Source organism: Aspergillus neoniger, assembly GCF_003184625.1.
Source record: "Aspergillus neoniger CBS 115656 unplaced genomic scaffold BO87scaffold_22, whole genome shotgun sequence".
Classification (NCBI taxonomy): Eukaryota; Fungi; Ascomycota; class Eurotiomycetes; order Eurotiales; family Aspergillaceae; genus Aspergillus; species Aspergillus neoniger.
Window position 1 is genome coordinate 265,554 of NW_020291150.1, and position 22,126 is coordinate 287,679.

The window sequence follows — 22,126 nt, forward strand, 5'->3', positions numbered from 1 at the left end:
GGGGGGGGGGGGGGTGGAAAGCGCGCTTCCTGAGAATTACTGTTTTGATGATGATGATGATGCGAGTTGGGTCTGGGGTATATGCGACAGAAGCTGGGAGAATCTGGGATGGGAAGAGGGGAAGGGAGTGGAGGAGGCGAGAGATGAATGTGGATGGATGGATGCACTTGATGGGCTGAAAGTGAAACAGGCACCGTGGGGGGGCAACTAAAGAGGGAGGAGAAAGAGAGGCAAAACCGATCGTGTTGAGCATTCCCCGGGCGGTGGGACTGCTGGGGGCAAGCGGTCAGTTGTGGCAGTATGCGGGCGTGGCAGTGGAAAGTGTGAAAGTGTGGAGATGCCATCGACTTGCCCCGGAAATCTGCCACCCGCTGCGATCCCACCCCCTCGGCCTCCCCGTGGTTCCCCTTTCCTCTCGGCGTGCCCTGGGGTTTTTGTTAAGCGAGACATAAACATGGCATGGCGTATGTGACTGTGTGTGACAATAATCACGACGATGATGCAGAATGTCTCTCCCCTTCCCCTCTCCCCTCTTTTTCTTTTCTCGCCGATTACCGCCTCCCCGCTTTAGTCCAACCGGGAAGCGCTCTCCGACTCGGGGTCCGTGAGACAAGAATGAGCCTTCCAAGGTTGCCCCGCGGTAACTCAACCCCTTGGGGATGTCGGAGCAAATTGGAGCATCTCATAGGCGCCTGCTCACTGTCTTCCCGCGAACTGTTCGACCTCCGACCCGCGATCAGTGGGTATTACCCTCCCCCCGCCGAGAGAGCATGCAGGGGTTGAAGCCCAACGGCGCTGTGCTGCAACCGTCACTTGTTGCTCTTCCCAGACCACAGCTCGGTTGAAGGCATGACAACCCCGGCAATATCTCTGCCGGATATCACATCCTGGAGGAATGAGGAGTAACCCATACCCCTCCTTTTTTTGGCTTTGCTTCCTCCGTCATCGGATGTAGAGTGTGTTCAGGCTTGCTTGCATCTTCTCCAAGCGGGATCCTCAATCCCCAGTGCGACCAGGCTTCAAAGGAACATGATGCAGGGCAAAAATAATCGAGAAATCAAGAACGATATGCGAAATTGTAGAGAAACTAACTCACTAGGTTTAGATGTGTCTGGGGTCAGGTATGAGCGATTTTCTTCACAGACCTGCACAAGAGGTATTAATATTAGTCATATCCTTCAGGTTGCAGTGACAGAAATAGTACAGTTGATGGCGCAACAGTCATAGACGCACAGTGTGATAGTAGAAGGGATGGCCCCGCGGAGGTAAGTGATGAAAAGAAAGAGGAAGAATAACAGAGGTAGACAGAGGTGAGGCTCAGGGCGTCCAGAGACCAGGCAGAAATGAAAAAGCAAACAAGAGAAGGGAGTAACAATGAAAGCGCTTATGAAGCCAGCCGCCTTATCTCAGCGGCAGGAGGGGCTTATATGCGAAAAAAGTATGGAAGGGGACCGGGGCAAAGGAAACGACAAGGTATTTAGCTGTGATTACTTACTTGTGCCCTGTTGGGTGTGAGATGTCGCAACAGTGAGGGGTTCGTGCTCAGCGACTCTGAGAGACTGTACTGTCAAGTTACTGGGAACTACCCTTGAGCGACGGTGACCGTAAACAGGCAATTCGCGGGAGAGTCAATGCGGCGCAGCCGGGCGACGCAACAATCATCAAATGAAGAAGTCCCAGCTTCTATCGACGGGATTCCAAGATTCAAGGTGGTAGATGGTATGATCGGTGGTAGTAGTAGTAGTAGTCGTAGTATTCCAGATAAGATCAAAAAGAAACAGAACACCCAGGCTTGAAGAGACGAGGGGATGAGGGGGACTTTAAAAGACTCTCGCGGCGTTCTTCACAGCCTCTCATTTGATATATCACGGTCAAGGTCATGCAGGGCGTCGATCCTCAATCGACGAGGCTTAACAGAGCATCTACGGGGATTACATGCGTAAACCGGTTCTTCAGCTTGGTGTAGAGGGTGTGGAATTAAATTAATATCATTTATTTTTTTAAATACGGAAAAAAGAATAATCAGAAACGGGAAGCAACACTAAAATAGCTGGCAAAACAAAATTACAAGGAGAATGAATACAATTTATTAATTAATGAAAAGGAGGGAAGGGAAAGGCAAGTCTTGGTGGCGATGAAGCTAAGGCGTGGGAAGCTAAGTATGTGAAGATGGTGGGGGATGAGACCAATACAAGCAGAAGAAAGGGGGGCGTGTGGTTGGTGGGCAGGAGGGGAGGTGTACTGTAAGTAGGGTGAGAGGGGAGGTGTACTGTAAGTAGGGTAAAGTACTAGGTGTAGGAGAGACGGTCAGAAAAGCATCCATCAAGGAGGGTAGCACCGTCCGGATGGGGGAGGTTAACCTCCCCTCTCAATCCCATGAGCATCCAGGTACTACTATATTTGTCACCTGTCCTTTTTTTGCCAGGTTAAATAAAATAATTAAAAGAAAAATAAAAAGAGAGAGACTAGAATGACTCACTCCAGGTCAGCCTTTGGGAGGGGGAGGGGTGCTATCCCCATGGCAAGATGTTAGTTATCCGGTTTATTATCACTCATCTTATCCCAGGTTGGATTCTGGTTGGTTGCTATTTCTTACAAAGTATCTCGTTGCGCCATATACTTACATCGTATTAAAACCAAAAAAGGGCGCTAAAACAGCAATCATTATCGCCGTCGGACTTACAACCCCGACGCCTACTATAGGAGCAGCCAACCTGCTATACTTCCTTACTCTCGATTTTAGGAACCCACTCGGGAATGTATCAGATGCCAGGCTGGGCAAGCCCCAAGCATACCAGATCATTCATCCTGACGGGCGGACTAATGACCATGGAGCGTGAGATTTGGAAAATCATGGTTTTGCTTTTTCATTTTAAATTTTGAAAAAGGAACGATGACATCATAGTCTAGTACTGCTGATGTACTGAGGGGTTCCTCAGGATGGATTAAGTGTTTCAAAATAGATTGTCGGTAATTGTAGTTTTAATCATTAATTCCCCAGGCTCTCCGCCGGAGTGCTTCATGGCGGGTATCGGGGAAGGGATGAATGATCGTGGCGTACCATGTGGTAAGGAAACTGAGGGAAACGATCTCCTTCTGTTCAGCACATTCGATATCTGTCCAGGTTACCTCTGTTCATCACTACTACTATTACTTACTACCCAGGCTTCTGGATGGTCATGTTCAAGATCGCTGCACGCTAATAGGACCGACGAGCGGCACAAAACACTGCCTTTACCATGGAACACAATACGATGTCCATCCATCGCACTAGGTTTAGCTCCAAGCATACATACCGCTCGTATCTAGGAGGTATACATCCACCATTATCTTGGGGAGAGAGACACACACCGGGCACCTGCCCGGGATACGGTATCGTCAGGCTAGTAAGGTCGGCTTCCTTCGCATATCGAGACCCTCCTTCTCATCTTATTTGCGCACGTCCACCTCGAGTACGAAGATGAGCATGGAACCGCCTCCTTGGGAGCCTCAGGAAGAAGCAGTCAGGCTTCCAGAAGAGACACCTCGGCGTCCGAGCGTCTCCAGGTTGGGGCTGACACAGAAGGCGGTCCGTGACACCGTGCATCCTGTCGCCTCCCGAGAAAGAGTACGCCAGCTTGTGCCATCTGATAGGCTTCTACTTTGAATTATGGGGTGGGGTTGGTGCAATGCGACGGCGTCCCAAGCGCGGGAGCTGGTTTAATTTCCTATTGTTTTCTCCTTTTTCCTGCACTTGGGGTAAGGGCTTCATTCTTCTCGCATTATCCCGAGCAGTCTTCAGAAAAAGCGCTTCTCTATGCGCACCCGCGCGTCGCGACAAGATTTAATTCCATTCATTCCACTATTTGCCTTTTGGCTTTTCATGCTCGATGATTTGAAATACAAGCCACCAGGAATGTGGGGAGCCTTATGATCCGGCGAGTGGGAAAACAATTGAGCTGCGTCTGGAATGCTGTCAAAAGTAAATTGCCAATCAGCTTGCAGCATCAAATCAATCAGGGAGTCCTGATAGCCCGAAAGAAGCCACCAGCAGAGATTAGCCTGTCAACCCTGGTTCGAAGTGCCGCAGACACGATAGGTGGTATGTCACGACCCGACCAGCTACTACACCATGAACCACGCCCACTGACCTGAATTCCTGCACCGATCGTTATGTAGACTTCCTCCCCCCCCCCCCCCAGCGGACAATAATCTGGTATGCGACCTGGCGCCGCCATTCCCAACGATGACACCATCGTACATACAGCTGCTGGTGGAATGATGATAATGGATGACCGGTATCAGACCACAAGTCCGGTCGATTCTGCCGAATGCGGGAATCAACAGATAAGCCCGGAACAGCACCAGAAGTGGAAGCCTAATGAAGGAATGGCATTGGTTCCCGCAAATCGTGCCCGTCCCGTCCCGTCAAGGTTCGGAGGGCATGGCCGATATCCACGGTTACTGCAAGGGAGTTCTCACTACGTATGTATCTGATGGTTGGTCATGGCGATGGCAAGAGTTGGTCGGCCCCTATGCTTGGCCGCCGACTCTCTTGTACGTGCAGGTGCTATTAGAATGCAGTAGCTACTAGCTGCGTATAATATGCAGGCGAGAGATTTCGTCCATCCATCCAGTAACTTGTGACGCTAATGGGGATCAGAACAGCTTCCTACCCGGCCAGGAATTAAAGTTTCAATATCAGAGAGACAGAGGGAGCAAAAGATACAGGAATTTCAATCCAAGCTGAGGAATTCCTCTAAAGTAGCAACAGGAAAATATCCAGACTCTGGCGGGGTTAATTATCCGGCGGGCAACACCGTTCCGTTTGATCTCGACGCTAGTTTACTATCGCCTAAAAGAGACAAGAGCTCGCATATGGGAGATTTACAGGACTGCGCAAAGGTAAATCATTCGCGTCTGGTTTTTTGACTTTAGCCAGTTTTACGCAGCGAATGTACGTAACATGTCTCTCCCTGGAGTTGCCTGATGCAACCCAACTGAGAAGCTATCGGCCGTGATAAGCATTCTAATGCAGACACACCATGGATAGGAGGAGATTGTACTGAGGTCCAAGTAGGCTTCTGCATCCCCGGCTGCTCTAACCAGGATCGACTGGACTAGGAAAGAAGCCAGCCCCAAGGGGTTCCAGGGCGCCACTTGTCTAATCACAGTCTCTCGGCTTCTCATTCGACGAGCTGAGAAGCCAACCATGAGGGAGCAACGCACCTTCACAATCCTGAACAGGTTTTTTGGTTGCTCTTGGAGATAGGCACCAATTACAGATGACTAGTCATGTAGTTAGTGGGTGGGCACGGTTTTGACCTAGGCGACGAAATGTACCAAGGCAAGTAAGTAGTAGGTAGGCTACCGACACCTACTGATAGTACTGTCTGTATCTACTAGTAGCGCTAGTACTGGTAGTAGCAGTCCAGGGAAGGAAGTATGTTTCGGTATGGTAAGGACGCGACCTGGTCAGCGGAACAGGCGCCAAACGGTTTTAACCCCCCATGGGCGGTGTGGCCGAACTCTCCCATGGTCTTCAAACCAGCCAATGAATTGTATCGAGCCTGTCCGCCATGGCGCCATCTCAAGCGGTGATTGGTTGAGCAACTGCTCAGCTGGGGTCACCAGCTCGTTTTGGGTTTAGATCCGTCACCGGGACACCGTCTCTGTGAATGAGTTTGCTGATTGGCTGTTGGGGTAACCCACCCCAGCTTTGCAGGAAAGGGACGAACTCCCATTCCAACTGCGACGGCGATTATGGGCGGTGCTGCTGCTGGAAAGCAATCATCCCCCGATAATTATCGCGACACCCGTGGGTAAAGAGGCTCCCCCATTGTTGATAACCACACTCAATCATCCTTTTGCGTTTCGGAGATAGTATCAGTTTCTGCGAGCTTTGGTATGTGACCGTATTCTCTCTATTTCTCTTACTGGTAATGGTGGTGGTGGTAGTGGTGGTGTTCTGGCTACGTGCCTTGTTCTGCCTACACTCATCGCGACCACCTGCTCAACGCCCACCCACACACACACACCCACACCCACATATCCTTCCCCCCTCCTTTGACTTCCCCTCTCGTCTTTTGCTCGACCTCCTCCTCCTCCTCCTTTTATCCTTCCAAGTCAGATGACGACTGGCTAATCTTGCAGCCTGTGTAGAGCCGATCTCTGTCTTGAATTTAGGGTGGCCCCAGCGTTACGCCAGCTACCATCCTCGCTCTCTCAACCCCCTTATCGTCATCGTCATCGTCATCATCTTGCAGCTTCCTCCACCCTCCCTCTCATTCTCCGGTCGGCGCAGCTCCTCTCCCGGCTGGGTAATTGGCCGTTCGATCTCTGCATTCCTTGCGCCGGGGTGGGAGACTAAACCCCCGATTTACAGCTCGTGGGACACACTGGGTTATTAGAACTGTTACATCGGCCGTTCGGAGATACTGTTTCAGTCTGCGCTACTGCTAGGAGCACTCGCAATTTCCTCCTCTAAGAATAGGCCGACTACCCCCAGGAGGCGCAGTCCCCTTTGGTGACAGGTTACTATCGATAACACGACTTTTACGAATCGGGCAGGAGGGCGATCACAAGCTTATCAGCTTCACTCTGAGAAGACACCAGTGGACCACCAACGTCCGAAGTTGCTATTAGCGGACGCTAGGTTTGTCCCGTGCCCAAGCTTCTCGGGAGTCTAGTCCGGTTGCGCAACAGTCATCTGGCCCGCTTTAGTTCGATCCTATCACCGCCGGTTACTCTCTCGCCGTCGTCTTTCCCCCCCCCCCCCCCCCCATCCCCTCAACCACTCTCCAAAAGTCACCACCATTAACAAGTCCCCACAAAAAATAGACTACAGCGCCAGCCCCCCCCTCCATCATTGATATCTGCAGATCATCTGCACGCACATATTGGTTTCCGTCGTGCATAGTCCCTGCAGAGCCTTTCTCACCTTGTCACCGCAGTGTCGCGCTTCCAGTGGTCGACTGGCAGTGTACACCAACCCCGGTAGCAACATTGTCCGAAGGCAAATATCTTGCTTTCATTTCGTTCACCCTGCCCCTCTTCCACCAGAGTGTAACTAGGCCCGGCACAAAAGCGAATAGCAATCATGGCTACCAATTCATTCCGCGATTCGGTCAACTCCCTGGGTTGGTCGCGACGAGACCCAGATCTCTCCGCCCGCAATAACTCGTCAAATACGCCTATCCTCTCACGGTTACAGTCTTGGAATCCATTTGGCCAAGGGGAGGGCTATCTGCAACTGCCCACTCATGAAGCTCCAGGAGCTCCCCTACCCGCCGCAAGTCGCCGAGAGGAGGAAGATACTTTCTTTGCCTGTAAGTCCTCCGAACGCATGACCGATTGTCCGTAGAGATGCTTTCTTCCTTGATTTGCTGCACTGCCCAGTCCAGGTGACAGAGACTCAGTTCCTGCATCTGTCTGGGTTCCACGGAAGCCCTAGGAAAAGCTGAGTGATGTACTCTACTCTCTATTTACCTATGGGACTATACTTTGTCATCCACCGTTTAATTTTCCTATTTTCCATTTTCCGTTACTTTTCCTTTCTTTTTTCTGCGCTTCTACGCATTTTCTATTTTTCTTCTTGCCGCCCTACCTCCTCCCCTTTTAAGTTTTGGCTAATGCTAATCATACATTCCCTTTACAGTAAGTCGATGGGATCGGATGCTCATTTTCATCGCATGCAACCTTGGTGCCGCCGTCTGCTTCCTCCTATGCTTTTTCCTATTCCCGGTCCTATCACTGAAACCCCGCAAATTTGCCATCCTGTAAGTTGCTACAGATCCCCCGTTGATCTTTATCGGACCCCAATACATCCCCTACTTCGCTCACCCACCGGGGGGGAGAGGGCACGAGGCGGTGGAGTGCTTGTCATGCCCTCCTCGCTGGGGACTATGCACCACGCGTCTCCGATCCGACTACATTCCAGCGTCCGTGCTGAACCCTCCATCACGCCTCACCCATACTGTTTGCCAAGGAACTTCCTGTGAATCTGTGGCTGATCGAACCGGTTTTACCTCTTGAACTAGGTGGTCGGTTGGTTCCTTGCTCTTTCTCCTATCATGGGCAGTCCTCATGGGACCCCTGGTCTACGCGAAACATCTGGTCTCGGGACCACGTCTGCCCTTCACGGCGGCCTATTTCGGCTCGATCGCCATGACTTTGTACTTTGCTATCGGAGTAAGTACCCCTGTTTGTTTGGCTCTAGCTACATTGCCCAGGATCTTCCCTGCCGGACCATGTTGTGTATGCCTGTACTATCTGAGCATACGCCTCTGCGATCGCATACCAACCTGTCAATTTCGAGGATCTTGCATACCTGGGTCGTGCGCGTACACTCGGAGCCTTCAGCCGACGATATGACATCATAATGCACCGCCACCCCGGTCGTGAATATGATCTCTCACATCGTCCTGCAACAGTAGCAGGTTGGATGTGCATGCGCTACTGTAGACCCCAGTCGGGCCCGTGCACACCAAGAACACCAGTGGGAATACCGGTTGCTAATCGTCTTTTCTCCTCTAGCTTCATTCAACCCTGTTGACGCTCATCTCGTCGGTGTTTCAGCTGGCTGCCCTGCTCTGGTACCTTGTCAGCTACTTCCCGATGGGTAGCACTGGACTACAGTTTATGGGAAGATTCGGAGCTCAGCGTGTCACTTCGTGGATGACCAGCTGATACTGTTGAAGCCTTGCTACCACCGGAGACCGGACTATCTTGCTCTACCTTGCGCCTCCTTCTGGGACGCGCATACCTTGTATACTTTTTATTCGATCGCATGGTCATCATGATAGACATGGGTTCAACGGCCGGTATACGCTTGCTTGTACAGCTCTTACCTTTTTTCTTCTCTAATATATACCAGACAGCGAATACATTAGTCAGTAGTTTAGCTTTATATAGGTTGTATAATAAAAATTGAGCTGTCTATATTGACCGCACGAGAGACAGACAGGGACGTAAACTGGGTTCCTAAATACTCTTGTTACAATGACAATAAGCAATTTCTCCTCCTATGAGTGTGTAATATTGACTTGTTGGTGCGTTTATCAAGTAAAGGTGATGTCTCTGAAAGCGTGGGTGGTATTATATATTCATTGCTCTTACTACTAAGCAAGAGAACATGAAAGCGATTGGTATATTCCTCAGATCATCCTCCAGTCAGTCCCCTGTGATTCTACTACTACTACTATATCTAGACCAATGGTTTGTTTTAGTTATATAAAATCTTCCATAGGGCCATTCAATAGTATGAATTGTTAGTACTTGATTACAGCTGCAGCAGGTGGCATGTGGGTTTGTGTTGTAGTATACTCTCGATGATATATATATATATATATGTAAATGATGTTCTACTTCCATGCATCGGAGTCAGTGTTGGGAGTAGTTCGATCATGCTCTCAAACTTGTTATACTCAAGTTCATTAGGTTGACGAAATGGTGCATGCGTTCTGGCTAGACTTCTCTCTCATACTGGAAAGAGAGGAATGAGAGGGTCATTAAATAGGAAAAGATTTATTGGATGTAGGTAAGACAATCTAACATACAATTTGCAAGCATCACTACAATGAAGATATGAAATCTGCCATCAATGATACCCATTAAGCCTATTCTCCAATCCCTTCGCCTCCCTCACAACAAAAGGCGCAATACTCGCAAGTTTCTCACAAGTCTCAGTCAACTCTCTGGAAGGGTCCGATTCTGCAATGACGCCAGCACCAGCCTGGATCCACTGACGATCACGATCCTGGAAAACAGAACGAAGTACAAGTGCAGCTTCCATGGTATTTTCATCCTCAATCATCAGAACAGCACCCGAGTAGAGCTCTCTAGGCTGCGACTCAAGGCGAGAAATAGCATCAATCGCAGCCTGTTTCGGAATACCCGACGCAGTAATCGATGAAAAAAGAACATTGAACGCATTCCACATATCTTTATCTGGGGATAGACGTCCGCAGACCCGAGAACCAAGGTGTTGCACGCTGCCTCGTACCCGTACTGACATGAAGTCATCCACCACGGGCTTGTCGGAGAGCTGGCTGATTTCTTGCACGGCTTCTTTGACGGAGATGACGTGCTCGACTATCTCTTTCCTGTCGTTTTCTAGTTCATGTCGGAGTCTTTGGATTTCGGCTTCTGTGCTTTTGCGGGAGCGTGTACCCGCTAGAGGCTCTGTGGTTACTACCCCTTTGTCTAGGGACATGACGAGTTCGGGGCTGAATCCGGTGGCTTGGTAGTCGCCATGGCGGAGGGAGAAGCTGCGAGAGGGTGTATTGAATTGACGACCACAGTGCAAGGTTGAGGGCATGTTCACTCGGTGTTGGAGGTTGACTGGTCGAGATAAAATTATCTTGGTGTAGTGGTCCTGCTGAATTTGTGATAGAGCTTTCTGAACTAGGGTTTTGTATTGGCTGGAGTTTTCATGTACGTCAACGTGTTGAAAATCATGAGCGGGGGATGGTGTGTTGTGACACCGACATGTCTCTTTTAGCAGAGCGCACAATTCCAGGACCTCTTTGGTGTCATCCCCGGTGAGTGTAATTTTGTCTGAGTCGATGAGTACTTCTATGCGAGGTATCATCTAGGCTAGTAAGGGCCATTGGCCAGGTGTGTAGTTTAGGCCCCGAATATGGGCTGCATAGTTGAACCCAACGTGTCCGTATACTTTGGATGTGTGGTCCCAATACTCATGGAGGAATTCTCTTGCTATATCAGGTAGTGGCTTCGTCACTGGGAAGTGGTGGCTTGGTTCTCCAGCTACTGATATTGTTTTGTTCTCCCCGCTGGAGTCGATTATCAGTGATCTGTGGGATTCAAGACCAATATGCCAGCATTCTTTGCGTTCATAGACGTAGTACTCAGAGCCACTATGTCTTTCGAGGACAGATATGACTGGTTTGTGCAAGTCGCTAGAGGGAGAGGTGAGTGTGATTGATATACGAGTGGATGACATTGTGGGTCGGTTGATGTTGTCACGCTTGCAGCTGTTGAGAATGATCGTAAAACTGTGGGGCTGTATTGTGTAAGTCAACAACGAACCAGCGAGGATATTTGTATTCTCCTCGTGTCGGATAGTTAGTCTCAAGCTCACTATACTAAGGCAGGGATAGGGTTTTTGAGGCCGCACAGGAATGCGCAACATTATACAGTTTCAGAAGCAGATACGTCTTCATAAGCCCCTTTAAGGCCAGGATAGGCAAGAAGGATAGCTGAGTGATAAGAGTTGTTAGGTTCATCTGTTCGATTGGCCTCTATCCCACCAATTGCTTGGTGGAAAACGCGCAATGAACACATAAATGATTTGGTATTAGATACAGATAAGTCAACATGCAGGATATCCCTGGCTTGCCGCGACTATATCGGGCTTCTGCAGAGAAAGACCCGAGCCATTCGTTCAAAATGAGGAAGCCTGGTTCCTAGTTAGTACTCGGACAGGGAATGGTATGCCACTATCACAATATCTCATGACTTCATGTCCTTTATCTGCAAAATAATACTTTAGGGGAAGTTTGCGGGCTGATCGCCGCTCAGATATAACGAGACCGCATATTAAAGGCCACTAGCGAGCAGGATTCCAATGTTGTGTGACATATCGCTGATACTAGTTCCATAGTTCCTTTAACTGAGGAAGAATATAATATGCTCTTGATTGACGTCAACTTACTCTATTGGGCCAAATGATTTTCTTCAAACTTCCATGTTGAGGACACAGGCATGATTGACGGAAAGGCAGTTTTGCTAGAGATCGGACAGGATGATCGGAACATCACGAACACGTAAAGTAGCTAGATGTAGTTGGAAACTGGCCTGGAAGTACGACCATTAGAATATACAATGACATAGAGACGTAGTAACGGCCATTTCACTGCAGCCAGCAAGGTGCTCGAGATCTGTGTAACCTAGATCCAGGGCTTAGGAGCGGTAGATTTCGATCCGTTCCTGTGTGGTGAGTGGTACACCGGGTAGTCGAGGTGATTGTTGATGGCATAAATTAACCCTTCTTGTGATCGACGTTAAAAGTACTTCTATATCGAGCCGTAGCATGATGTTATCCAGGTTGGAGACACACGGAAGAGACGGACAATGCTAGTTACGGGAAAACTTCGCCAGTCCGACCAACCTTTTTTCTGGTATGTCGGATAATGATGAGTAGATAGTTCACACTCAATGTCGATCATTCAAGCAGGGGTACCCTAAGGCGTTGTCGTAAATCCACGCAAGGGAACTCGGTATATGATTGGGCGGTTACAATTTCTTCAAGCGCGGCATGGAACTTGAAGAAGGCATGAGTAAAGTTGGCCCACGTGACGGTGCTTCCCTGGTTGAAGATCCCAACTTTGCATAGAAGGAATGTCGGTGGACATTTATACCGGTCAGTTCGTCCATCTTCAGTTTCTGGTGTGCTCAGGTTCAATACTCAATTAGAGAAATCGATTACCAGAAACACTATTTACTCCAACGGCGATGGTTGACTCTGATTTATATCCTCTTGGTAGAGGACTGTTGGATTCAGTTCGGTAAGAATGCGAGCTAGTGTTGACATCGTAGTCTCCTGCTCATTCATATTTCTAGATTGGATGCTCAGCACCTTCTATGGAAGCTCCATACTGGATATACACTTCACCCCCACATTCCAATCACTCCAGACATGAAGATAGCGGAAATTGGCACTGGCAATGGGTAATGCAGTTCATTGTCTTTTTCTGACTCGAGGGCATGGATCCATTCTGTTTGGATTTCGTTGCATGCCCAAATCAGCATTTGAATATACACTAACAAAGTACAGGATCTGGCTCTTTGACCTAGCCCCGTCGATGCCAACTACCGTGCAACTTCATGGCTTCGATATCTCGGAAGATCAATATCCTCCGAAGCATATGTGGCCACGGAACATCAAGCTAGCGTTGTTGGACGCCTTCAAGGATGTTCCTCCCACACTTGTCGGGCAATACGATGTTGTACATGTCCGGATGTGGGCGAGTAATATACGAGATGGCAACACCGGGCCGCTGATTTCCCATTTACAACAGTTGCTGAGTGAGTATTACCATCACTGGATACAATTACCTTGTATTCAGCTTATACATACTAGAGCCAGGAGGTTACATCCAGTGGGAGGAGGCTGACCTCATTCATCAATCTGTGCAAGGGCGCAAGGCCCTCGAGTTTGCACAACGGATACCAAGTTTATTTCAGAAGGTCGGGTTGGACTACAGGTAAGACCTACCCTCATCGTTCATCTGTCCTAGTAAATTTCAGTGTGAAAATATATGAGGCTCATTGATAATATTGCAGCTGGGCAACAAGACTTCCTCGCGATCTGGAAGAAGCACATCTGGAAGTTCTGGAATCCAAGACAGAATCATTCCAAAACTTCCTTGTCCAGAAATGCACGGACACATATCTTCTTGCTCTCGGTGAGATATTGCGTGGTACCAAGCTGACATGCGCGAAAGAGATTGTACCTCTTGTGACCAAGCATGAGGCGGAACTGCAAAGTCTTTGCGCTGAACGTAAGAGAACGGTATATAACTGGTCTCCTGTCAAGATATTGGCACAGAAAACTGCATAATCCTTTGCTTTTTTTCCTTTTCCTTTTCTTTTCTTTGTGGGGAGGGTGGTTCGGAAGCTTAGATGATTGGCTGTATTTATTAGTCCAGGATACACCAAGGCTGCTTGACTTGACTGCAGGTCCTGTCAGCTTACAAAACCACGGCGGATGCTTTGATAAGAGCACTGTTTGTGTTTGTGTGCTTTTATCACGTTGGTACTTTCGATATTTTATGTCCGGCTTAGTGGAACAAAACCTTCGCAGATCACAAGCGAAGTCTTTCTCTCTCTTTTTCGTTTCTTTTCTTTTCTTTTTTTTTTTTTTGCCGGAAGCCTCATAATATGGTTGTATCTTAGCTCCCAAAGCAGTAGTACACTTACATAGTCCCTAAATAGTTCAGGACTGATGCTAATTGATTCCCCCAGATCTCAGTAGTTCTTCATGTTATTTCGAACTAGTAATATGTACAGCTGATGATAAATTATCATGACAGGTCCTGCCTGCCTCCTCGGTATCATTGCTAGCCAACAAGTGAGCAAACTCTTTCTTATTTGTCCTGAATCATTTATTCATGATTTACAGAATCTTGATAAGTCCCGGGGTTTCAAGCAAGATAATCTTCTTCCTTATTCATAATTAGTCCATACAATAGAGTCGTATTCTTGTATAGTGAGCTCTATAGTCGTATTTATCTCTTAACCTTATCTTCGACAACGTTAGATTTTACAATAAGTACCGTGCTCCCCAATACACTTGAATGGGCTAAGTCTCATGGCCGAGAACCTCCAGCGATACTGCTATGATAAAATCTGACTACGCTGATCAGTAGCATCACTACCGCTTTACTCGGCATCTTCTTCCATGAAGGCAAAATGCATGTAGTAACTACAAGACCTTGAGTGAAGGTCCTGAAGATGATCGCCTCAGATTTTATGCCAATACTTCATCTACATAACTTTGTTCCTTATGATCGTCTGAGAAAATTGCTCTTTGGTCGATCGCAATGTTTCTCATAGACACAGGCTACAACATCACCAAGCTCTACCCCTAGTTCTTGTTCGTTGCTGATGCCTCAGTTAAGCGACTCTATAACCCAGAAAATAACAGCGTCGTCAAATTGTGGACCTTTGGGACGCAACCTAAGGATAACCACAATAGGGCCAGCGAATCGGATAAGGTTACAGCTTGTTTGAGGGAAAGGGAAAGCAACATGGCTATGATGACGGTGTTAGTTGGTTTATATATCCGGGAATCTAATACACGGCGTCGCAGAGCAAATTAGAAGTCCAGAGAAGGCCTCTTTTCGTCTTCTGGTGTCAGAGATATTAGGTAAAATACCCTTATTGGGGATGCTTCAATTACCCAACAGGAATCACATGGCTTTACAACAATGGAAGATTGAGACAGCAGAAAGAGGCACAGCTTCTTTTTATATAGATTGTAAAACACTCTACCACTCGCTAATAGAAGCTATGAAGACAATTCCGTTCATTACACCGTGGTATATAGTCAAGTACACACACCCACAGCGCGGCTCTAGCATCGCTTCGCGGGTAGACAGATCTTGCTCATGGGATATCCGGAATTCCATTGGCAGAGTCAGTACCAGGAGGGGGATTTGTATCATCGAAATAATGATCCTCGTAGAAGAGCCTCCATCCTTTGCTTCTTGTACCATGCGCTCGCGGGTCATATTGGAAGACGGCGTGTCGTCTCCATGGCTGATCAGCAATGGGATCGGGCACGTTTCCCGGGTTGGCGACAGGGATATAGAACCAAGTCGCTGTGGGTACGCCGGGAAGAAGCTCTTCGTTGAGCAAGCTTCTCAATCGTTTAAACTTCTTTGGGTAATTTGGCGAAGTGTACGTCGTCTTTGCGCCACCCTTGCGGGGGTGCATGATATAGATCCGCGTGTCGTCGGTAGGGCGGTTGAATAGTGCCGGGTTGAGGGCAGGACCAACTCCCTGATTTGGATTCCGGCCAGCGATAAAGTTGATGATGCGTCTTGGGAACCAGTACGAGCTAGACCAACTTTCGCGTTCCCAGTAGTGCGCCTACCACGAAGTTCGTCAGCCAGTGGTAAACTATAACACACACTAACATGAAGCCATGTCAATTTGAAGAATACTTACCATGTAGACGGCTCGCTTTGATACAACAGTCACCACAGTACACCCTTCGAGCCCAGTCGTGCCAACTTGGAAAGGGGCATTTCTAAATGTTATTTGCTCGGCGACAGAGGAATCCACTGAAAGGTTATCATCATCGAATTCCACGAGCCCAAGTAACTCGCCAAAAATATTCGTCCGCTGTATCCGGGTCCGTTTATCGTTCAACGTACTCGCGTATCTCCGCAAGGGTCAAGGCTTGAAAGGCTCGCTTACTGTGACTCGTCTTTTCGGTATCATAGAGTCCTGTGTCAATGTGATCACGGTCATCATTGATACCATCACTTGCTGTGTGGTTGAGACGAATCCTATAATTGCGTGTGGTAAGGCTATTTGAGCAATCACTCTGTGTAGGGGCGCATAAGATCCGGCATTTGGGGACATCAGGGTCGTCATCCTAGTTGACATCGCACTGAGGATCGCTAAGTCATGAGTGATTAGCTATATAGAAGGGTGGATACTGAGTTCAAATGGTATGGCGCTTACGCTCTAGGGTACCAAGCACGGCTCTTGTTGTTCTCCAGTCCAAATGGCACAGCCCGGATATCATCGACTGGGGCGTCAGTGGAGAGTACCTTAGCGCCAATAAGTCCCCACGAGGGCACCAACGTGAGGCAAAGTAGCCCCTTCAAAAGATGCAACATGGTCTTTGTAAAGCATGAGACTCTGTACTGTGGTGTAAGTCATGGGGAAGGGTCGGCTTGAAATACGGTGGGGGTATCAGTCTTTCTCACACCATTGACCTTTCCAAAACAGTGAAAAGAAAAAGGGGGAACAGGCTCATGTACATCAAAACCTTCATTGGAACCGAAGTTACATCAACTAGTTTAGCTGCTGACTAGGGGCGGGGGGTGAGAATTTGGTTGATAGCATGCTTCATATTACGACTCTAACCTGATGCCCTTTCTGTATTAGTGCTTGTTCTCTTTTCTTGGAAGAGGGAGTTCTAATTACACGCGAAGGATCAATTCCACTATTTCTTGGAGGTAATGTACACATCTCCTCGTATCTATAGAGGATCTATGTCCTTCTACCTTGCCCTGGCTACGACCAGCCGCCTAGCGTCGGACCCTCTCCGAATTATACCAGGTGGTGCACGACCGGTTGGATGCCTCAGTCTATTCTCGGGGTGTTCGTTCAAGAAGCGAAGGGTCCCAGACGAAGAATAAAGGCCTCGGAGATGCAAGTAATTCAATTCGGGCATTGAAGTAGACAAAAGTCTGAATAGGTCGTCGAATCCACCTTCAACGGTTACATATTCCAACCTCAAATACACCAGCCGAGTAAGTTGGCGAAAGAAGGTTAGGAGCGCTTCCTCGGACATTCGGATATTGTGCAATGTACACTGCCTCAAGCTCGGGAATTGGCATGATACTGCTAACCGAGAGAAGAAGTACAATTCTTCCCTGACCCCGGCTGTCTCTTCGAAGTCATCATACTCCCACACCAAATACAGCTCTTCGAGAGTGGGGCATAGGCCCACAAGGTCACAAAGTTTCTGGGTATTTACTCTGGCTTCCTCGTAACTCGGTGGCAATTCCAGATCTTCGTCTTCATTGTCGTTATGTAGCTCTCGGATACTATTGGAGTCGTTTGTATGTATATGGTGCGCCAAGCTTAGGCATAATTTCGTGCACGGCTGGAAGGTCTTCGCAAGGCCGTGTAGGTCTGCCGCGCCGGCGCCGGAAAATGCCCCTGTGATCTCGCTGAAAGGGATACTACAGAAACCCCCGTAGTTGTGGGAATAACCTTCCGCAAACGCATCCAATGATCTAATGGGCAGTCCAGTACCCCTCAGGGCTGACAGGGTCACATTGAACACTGGAGCAGCAAAATCCCTCATATAGCCGTCCCCAAATATCTTGAGAGTGATAGACAAGGGTCCACCATGCGGGGAATTATCGCGTATGTTCAGGAAGCCTTGCGCTAGTAACTCGATGACCCTAGGACTGGCGAGGGATATTCCTCCGGTATCATCATCTTTAGTGATTGCATACAGAGTGAGATGCTGGATCCAGAGGCCGAAACGTCCGGGTTTGGTAACGAGAGCAAAGTTTCCAAGCGGGGCTTCTGCGATTTCCAACTTCTTGGAAAGGAAATAGTTCCGAAAGGTAGCATTGGATGATTTTGAAGAGACAGTGCGTCCAGTCAGACGCAGTGCACAGAGATCGTGGAGGTCTAGCCAACTAACAACTTCTTCGACCAACTCCACCGGAAGGCTTTCGAAAGTCAGGGACACCATGACCGTAGAGAAAGTTAGCGCTGACCTTTTCTTAGTTGGGGGATTGAAAAGGGTCCTGGGTTGAAAGATCTTAGTAGGCTCCTAGCGGGATTAAGTATGATTCTCTGAAGGGTCAGGCTAGTGACTCTTGGCAAACACATCAAAGCTGGTGGTATATGTCGCTCCGGCGGGATCACTGACGCTCGGGCCTGAGATATCAAGCTTTTGCCAAACGTGGATTGGCTGGAATGTGAGACACTCATTATCGCAATTGACCAGAAATTTAATTAAAATGTGTGACTACACGGTCAAATATGAGGTGCGTATCAGTCTCGGCCTGCGCCGCTGTCACTTAGCTTACTCTTAGACTGATTTCGGACGAACACTGCTGAATACATAAGGGTCGAGCATCGCCGCCGTCTACACAATTGAGCTCCATCACAAAAGAAGGAAACCGAAAATTCACGATGTCTGGCTCCATGAGTAGCCAGTCCTTGTGGCCTTCAACCCCGGGACACCGTGGAGTAATTCACTATCTTTGTGTGTATCTCGCACTCTTGTACACTCTTTTCCATGGCGACTGCTCTCACGTGCTGGTGTGTCCACTAGTGGCGGTACCAGTACTGCGATCAGTGCCACCACACCTACGACTACACAGACGATAGCATACTCCTCTGATCGTCGTAGTCGAATCCCGCGTGTCCGCTCAGCTATCTCAGTTAGCAAGCGTCCCTCCTATTCCTCTGCCCACAACTATATCCGGGACTACGAAACCTGGACACAGGTTGCCAGTCCGATGCCCCCCATGCAGACCAACGATGGGAAAGGGGAGCAAGACATTCTGGACATGATGACTGCGATGAGTAGGAACTCGATCAAGACAGAACCAGACTCGAACGTGGCAGACAGGGTTCAGGGACTTGTCGGAAGAGACGAAGGCACCCTGCGAGTAATGATCGTAGGGGACTCAATGACCCAGGGGAAGGAAGGGGACTACACGTGGAGGTATCGGATCTGGGAGTGGTTCCGGGCGCAAGACATTGCCGTCACCTTTGTGGGGCCCTACACAGGGACCGTGCAGCCGGATCCTGCCGAACCGCCCACTCCGCCGCCGCTCTACGGGGAAGAGACCGCCTCCGACCAGCCCAAGACCAGCGGCGGGTACGCGGCGGACGTGGCGGCCGACTTCGATCGCCATCATTTCGCCGTCTGGGGCCGTGCGGCGGCTGTCGACAAGGGCTTGATTCGTGATGTCCTCGGTGCCAATCCAGCTGACTTGATGCTGTTGATGCTGGGGTTCAATGACATGGGTTGGTTCTATAGTGATGCCCCTGGCACCCTGGACAGCATCCAAACCCTGATCAGCAATGCCCGCACCGTCAATCCGAATCTAAAGTTCGCCGTCGCCAATGTCCCACAGCGCAGTTTTATTGGGGGCCGCGAGGATCTGCCCATCAGTACCAATATCTACAATGCGCTACTGCGGGACGCGATCCCGGAATGGAGTACGACGGATTCCCCCATTCACCTGGTGGAGCTGCAAGAGAACTACGAGTGTGAGCCGAGTGCGTGCCCCGTGGGCTATGACGGGCTTCATCCAGATGCCGCGGGCGAATACCAGATAGCTCGCGCTTTCAGTCTCACTTTGGTGAATGATTTCAAGATTGGAAGCTCGCCATTATCTGTTCCGGATAGCATCCCCGCAAGACCTCTCCCCGTGCCGTCCAACTTCCAGGTGTTCAGCAGTGCTACGGGAGTCACGGCGACATGGGACTCTGGTAAGTAAGTATTCCCCTCCAAGCCGATCTGACCGTTGAGTAACTGATGGTTTTTCCCACGTCGGTAGTATACGGAGCATATAGCTACGATGTCTCGTCGCGAATTCAAGGCGGCATCACCGACTTCTCGGCAGGAAGTGTTAGTGCAGCTCGTTGGGATTCAACTTGGCCAGAAGACGGCTGGGTCTACGAAGTCAAAGTCCGTGCCAGTGCGGGTGACAACATTAAGGGCGACTGGACCTCGGTCCTGTCCGCGACGGCACATCCGCAGACAGCGGCCGCTCCTCGTAACGTGGTGGTCAAACCCACCAGCAGCGGGTTCGACATCTCCTGGGATCCTCCAACAGGAGCTTACACAGACTCGATCATCGAATACAATGTGCTCTACTGGGACAAATCAGAGGACTGTTCTTACATCACTGGGGGCGCTTTCACGGGCACCTCCGGGCACATCGACAACCTCACGCCAGGCCATTACTACTTTTTGGCTATTGAGACTTGGAATGCAGCAGGCGAAGGTTTCCCCGAAGTGGTCACGGGCGTAGTTCCTGGTGCTGGCACGCCTTCTACGCCCACTGATCTTACGATCGTGGCGAATGACCCGACCACCATCCATATGACCTGGAGCAAGTCGGCCGACGCGGCAGGATACCGCTTGTGGTCGCGAAACGTCAACGACCCTGGCAGCGTGTTAACGGCACAGAATGCGACGGTGGAGACCACCTGTAGTGATCAGTATTTCCTGTTCCCGGGCACTTGGAACTATGAGTGGTGTGTTAGTGCTTTCAACGGGGATTTGGAATCCCCCACTGGAACATGTGTCGTGGCACCTTCTCCCACTGCCGGTGGAGGTGCCGGTCAGTACTGCCCATCCCCGCCCGCGTGGTGTCCTAACGGTGGAAGCGCAGGCGGCGGCGGGAGTGGAACTGGCAGCAGCACGACAAGTTCATCCAGACCAGACGTGGCCAGTCGTCACAAATGGTCATTGTGAGGGACCTGATTGCAAAAATGGGGAATGCACAGGACTCATGTGTGCCTCATTCGGCTGCAGTGGGACTGGCTGTCTCAACGGCATGTGCACAGGCCCAACGGATTGTACCGTCCGTGGGTGCATCGGTCCAGGATGTAAAGACGGAGTCTGCGTCGCCACAGGCTGCGTGACATCCGGCTGTGTGGGCCCTGACTGTGGCAGTAATGGCAAGTGTAACGGAGACAACTGCATTGCCTTGGGCTGTTCTGGACCTGACTGTGGTAGTGACGGCGTTTGTAACGGTCCGAACTGCTGGGAGGGAACTTGCGGTGGTGCCGACTGTGCATCAGGTTTCTGCGCAGGCAACACTTGTACTAGCTATGACGGTTTCACGGGCAGTGATTGCTCTACTGCTGGAGGGAGCAATTGCTCAGGCGATAGCTGCAGTAGTTGTGCGGGTCAAGATTGCAACAAATGGCAAGTGCACTGGCAACGACTGTAATGGATGCACAGGGAAGGATTGCCATTCTGGACGGTGTGTCGGAGACGATTGTCGAAGCTGCACTGGAAGAGACTGTGATACAAGTTCTGGTCAATGCACCGGTTCGCAGTGTAGTGCCTGCGTGGGAACAGACTGCGCCTGCTCCAACGGACACTGTGGCTGCAAGGGCGCACACTGCACGGCATGTCTCGGACTTGGATGCGGCTGCTCCGGTCTTTCAGCTCTATTCTGTACCTGCTCCTCAGCCGGATGCAGTGGTTGTACTGGCCTTACATGCGGTTGTTTCGGGGAAAGCTGTGGCTGTACGGATCCTGGCGGCTGCAGCAGCTGCAGTGGCAATGGCTGCGAGTGCTTCGACCCTGAAGGCATTTGTGTCGGAGGTACAGATACGAGTCCATCCACTACTCCAAGCCCTACCAGCTGTACAACAAGCACAACCATCACCGACTGTGCAGTGGGATGCTCCGTCACGAACTACGGTGACACATCACGCGCGACAACATGCTTCACTACGCAATGTTCGACTGTTCTAGGATGCGAGGCCCAGGGCACAACAACCACTACGGAAACGACGACAAATCTATGTCCATTGTCTACGTATGTACGCACAGTGGGGACTTGGGATCCTAACGGACCAGTTCCAACTCTTGGTACGGATAATAAATACACTGCCAGCAGTGAGGCATCAACAACAGAGCCTCCAACAACAACTACTAGTACTACCAGCACAACCTCCTCCTCTTCCAGCACCACTTCTGAACCCTCCCATACAACATCACTACCCCTATCCACCAGCGGCGAGTCGGATACGCGAAAGTATTACTGCTTTAAAGATCATCACGACAGCTCATACGCTACGTTCGACGCAGAGGAACTTAAATCCGTAGCAACCTCCCTATGCGACTCGGGCAACTCCCTCGCCCCCGACGGCCCGCCATACACCACCG

General features: G+C 49.8%; 7 protein-coding genes across 7 annotated transcripts; 5 read left to right on the forward strand and 2 right to left on the reverse strand.

Moving 5' to 3' along the window:
- Window positions 1-13: 13 nt before the first annotated feature.
- On the forward strand, window positions 14-973 carry BO87DRAFT_377891 (uncharacterized protein). The gene has a single exon (XM_025623667.1). It carries the CDS (start codon window positions 460-462, stop codon window positions 781-783), a length of 324 nt encoding a protein of 107 aa, XP_025478297.1. The 5' UTR covers window positions 14-459; the 3' UTR covers window positions 784-973.
- Window positions 974-2,757: 1,784 nt separating this feature from the next.
- On the forward strand, window positions 2,758-5,580 carry BO87DRAFT_398260 (uncharacterized protein; the record flags this gene model as incomplete). The annotated part of the gene is made up of 15 exons (XM_025625359.1): window positions 2,758-2,836; window positions 3,002-3,098; window positions 3,166-3,256; window positions 3,288-3,312; window positions 3,392-3,546; window positions 3,634-3,678; window positions 3,894-3,954; window positions 4,247-4,291; window positions 4,327-4,349; window positions 4,421-4,468; window positions 4,567-4,615; window positions 4,754-4,884; window positions 5,060-5,141; window positions 5,201-5,226; window positions 5,443-5,580. The coding sequence occupies 15 exons, from the start codon at window positions 2,758-2,760 to the stop codon at window positions 5,578-5,580; spliced, it is 1,095 nt and encodes a 364-aa protein (XP_025478298.1).
- Window positions 5,581-6,838: 1,258 nt separating this feature from the next.
- BO87DRAFT_337734 (putative Golgi traffic protein SFT2) lies at window positions 6,839-8,931 on the forward strand. Its single transcript, XM_025620568.1, has 4 exons — window positions 6,839-7,307; window positions 7,637-7,757; window positions 8,019-8,169; window positions 8,515-8,931. Exons 1-4 carry the CDS (start codon window positions 7,079-7,081, stop codon window positions 8,665-8,667), a joined length of 654 nt encoding a protein of 217 aa, XP_025478299.1. The 5' UTR covers window positions 6,839-7,078; the 3' UTR covers window positions 8,668-8,931.
- Window positions 8,932-9,577: 646 nt separating this feature from the next.
- BO87DRAFT_398262 (salicylate synthetase) lies at window positions 9,578-10,942 on the reverse strand (the record flags this gene model as incomplete). The annotated part of the gene is made up of 2 exons (XM_025625360.1): window positions 9,578-10,570; window positions 10,643-10,942. The coding sequence occupies 2 exons, from the start codon at window positions 10,940-10,942 to the stop codon at window positions 9,578-9,580; spliced, it is 1,293 nt and encodes a 430-aa protein (XP_025478300.1).
- Window positions 10,943-12,453: 1,511 nt separating this feature from the next.
- Window positions 12,454-13,561, forward strand: BO87DRAFT_439673 (class I SAM-dependent methyltransferase; the record flags this gene model as incomplete). The annotated part of the gene is made up of 5 exons (XM_025627936.1): window positions 12,454-12,506; window positions 12,562-12,669; window positions 12,776-13,026; window positions 13,082-13,205; window positions 13,285-13,561. The coding sequence occupies 5 exons, from the start codon at window positions 12,454-12,456 to the stop codon at window positions 13,559-13,561; spliced, it is 813 nt and encodes a 270-aa protein (XP_025478301.1).
- A 1,547-nt stretch (window positions 13,562-15,108) lies between these two features.
- Window positions 15,109-17,988, reverse strand: BO87DRAFT_460298 (F-box protein; the record flags this gene model as incomplete). Its single annotated transcript, XM_025629007.1, has 5 exons — window positions 16,795-17,988; window positions 16,195-16,261; window positions 15,925-16,120; window positions 15,673-15,849; window positions 15,109-15,594 (listed from the first exon to the last, which is right to left on the reverse strand). The coding sequence occupies exons 1-5, from the start codon at window positions 17,948-17,950 to the stop codon at window positions 15,109-15,111; spliced, it is 2,082 nt and encodes a 693-aa protein (XP_025478302.1). The 5' UTR covers window positions 17,951-17,988.
- Window positions 17,989-18,788: 800 nt separating this feature from the next.
- Window positions 18,789-20,698, forward strand: BO87DRAFT_311650 (uncharacterized protein; the record flags this gene model as incomplete). The annotated part of the gene is made up of 2 exons (XM_025619554.1): window positions 18,789-19,707; window positions 19,776-20,698. The coding sequence occupies 2 exons, from the start codon at window positions 18,789-18,791 to the stop codon at window positions 20,696-20,698; spliced, it is 1,842 nt and encodes a 613-aa protein (XP_025478303.1).
- Window positions 20,699-22,126: the final 1,428 nt, after the last annotated feature.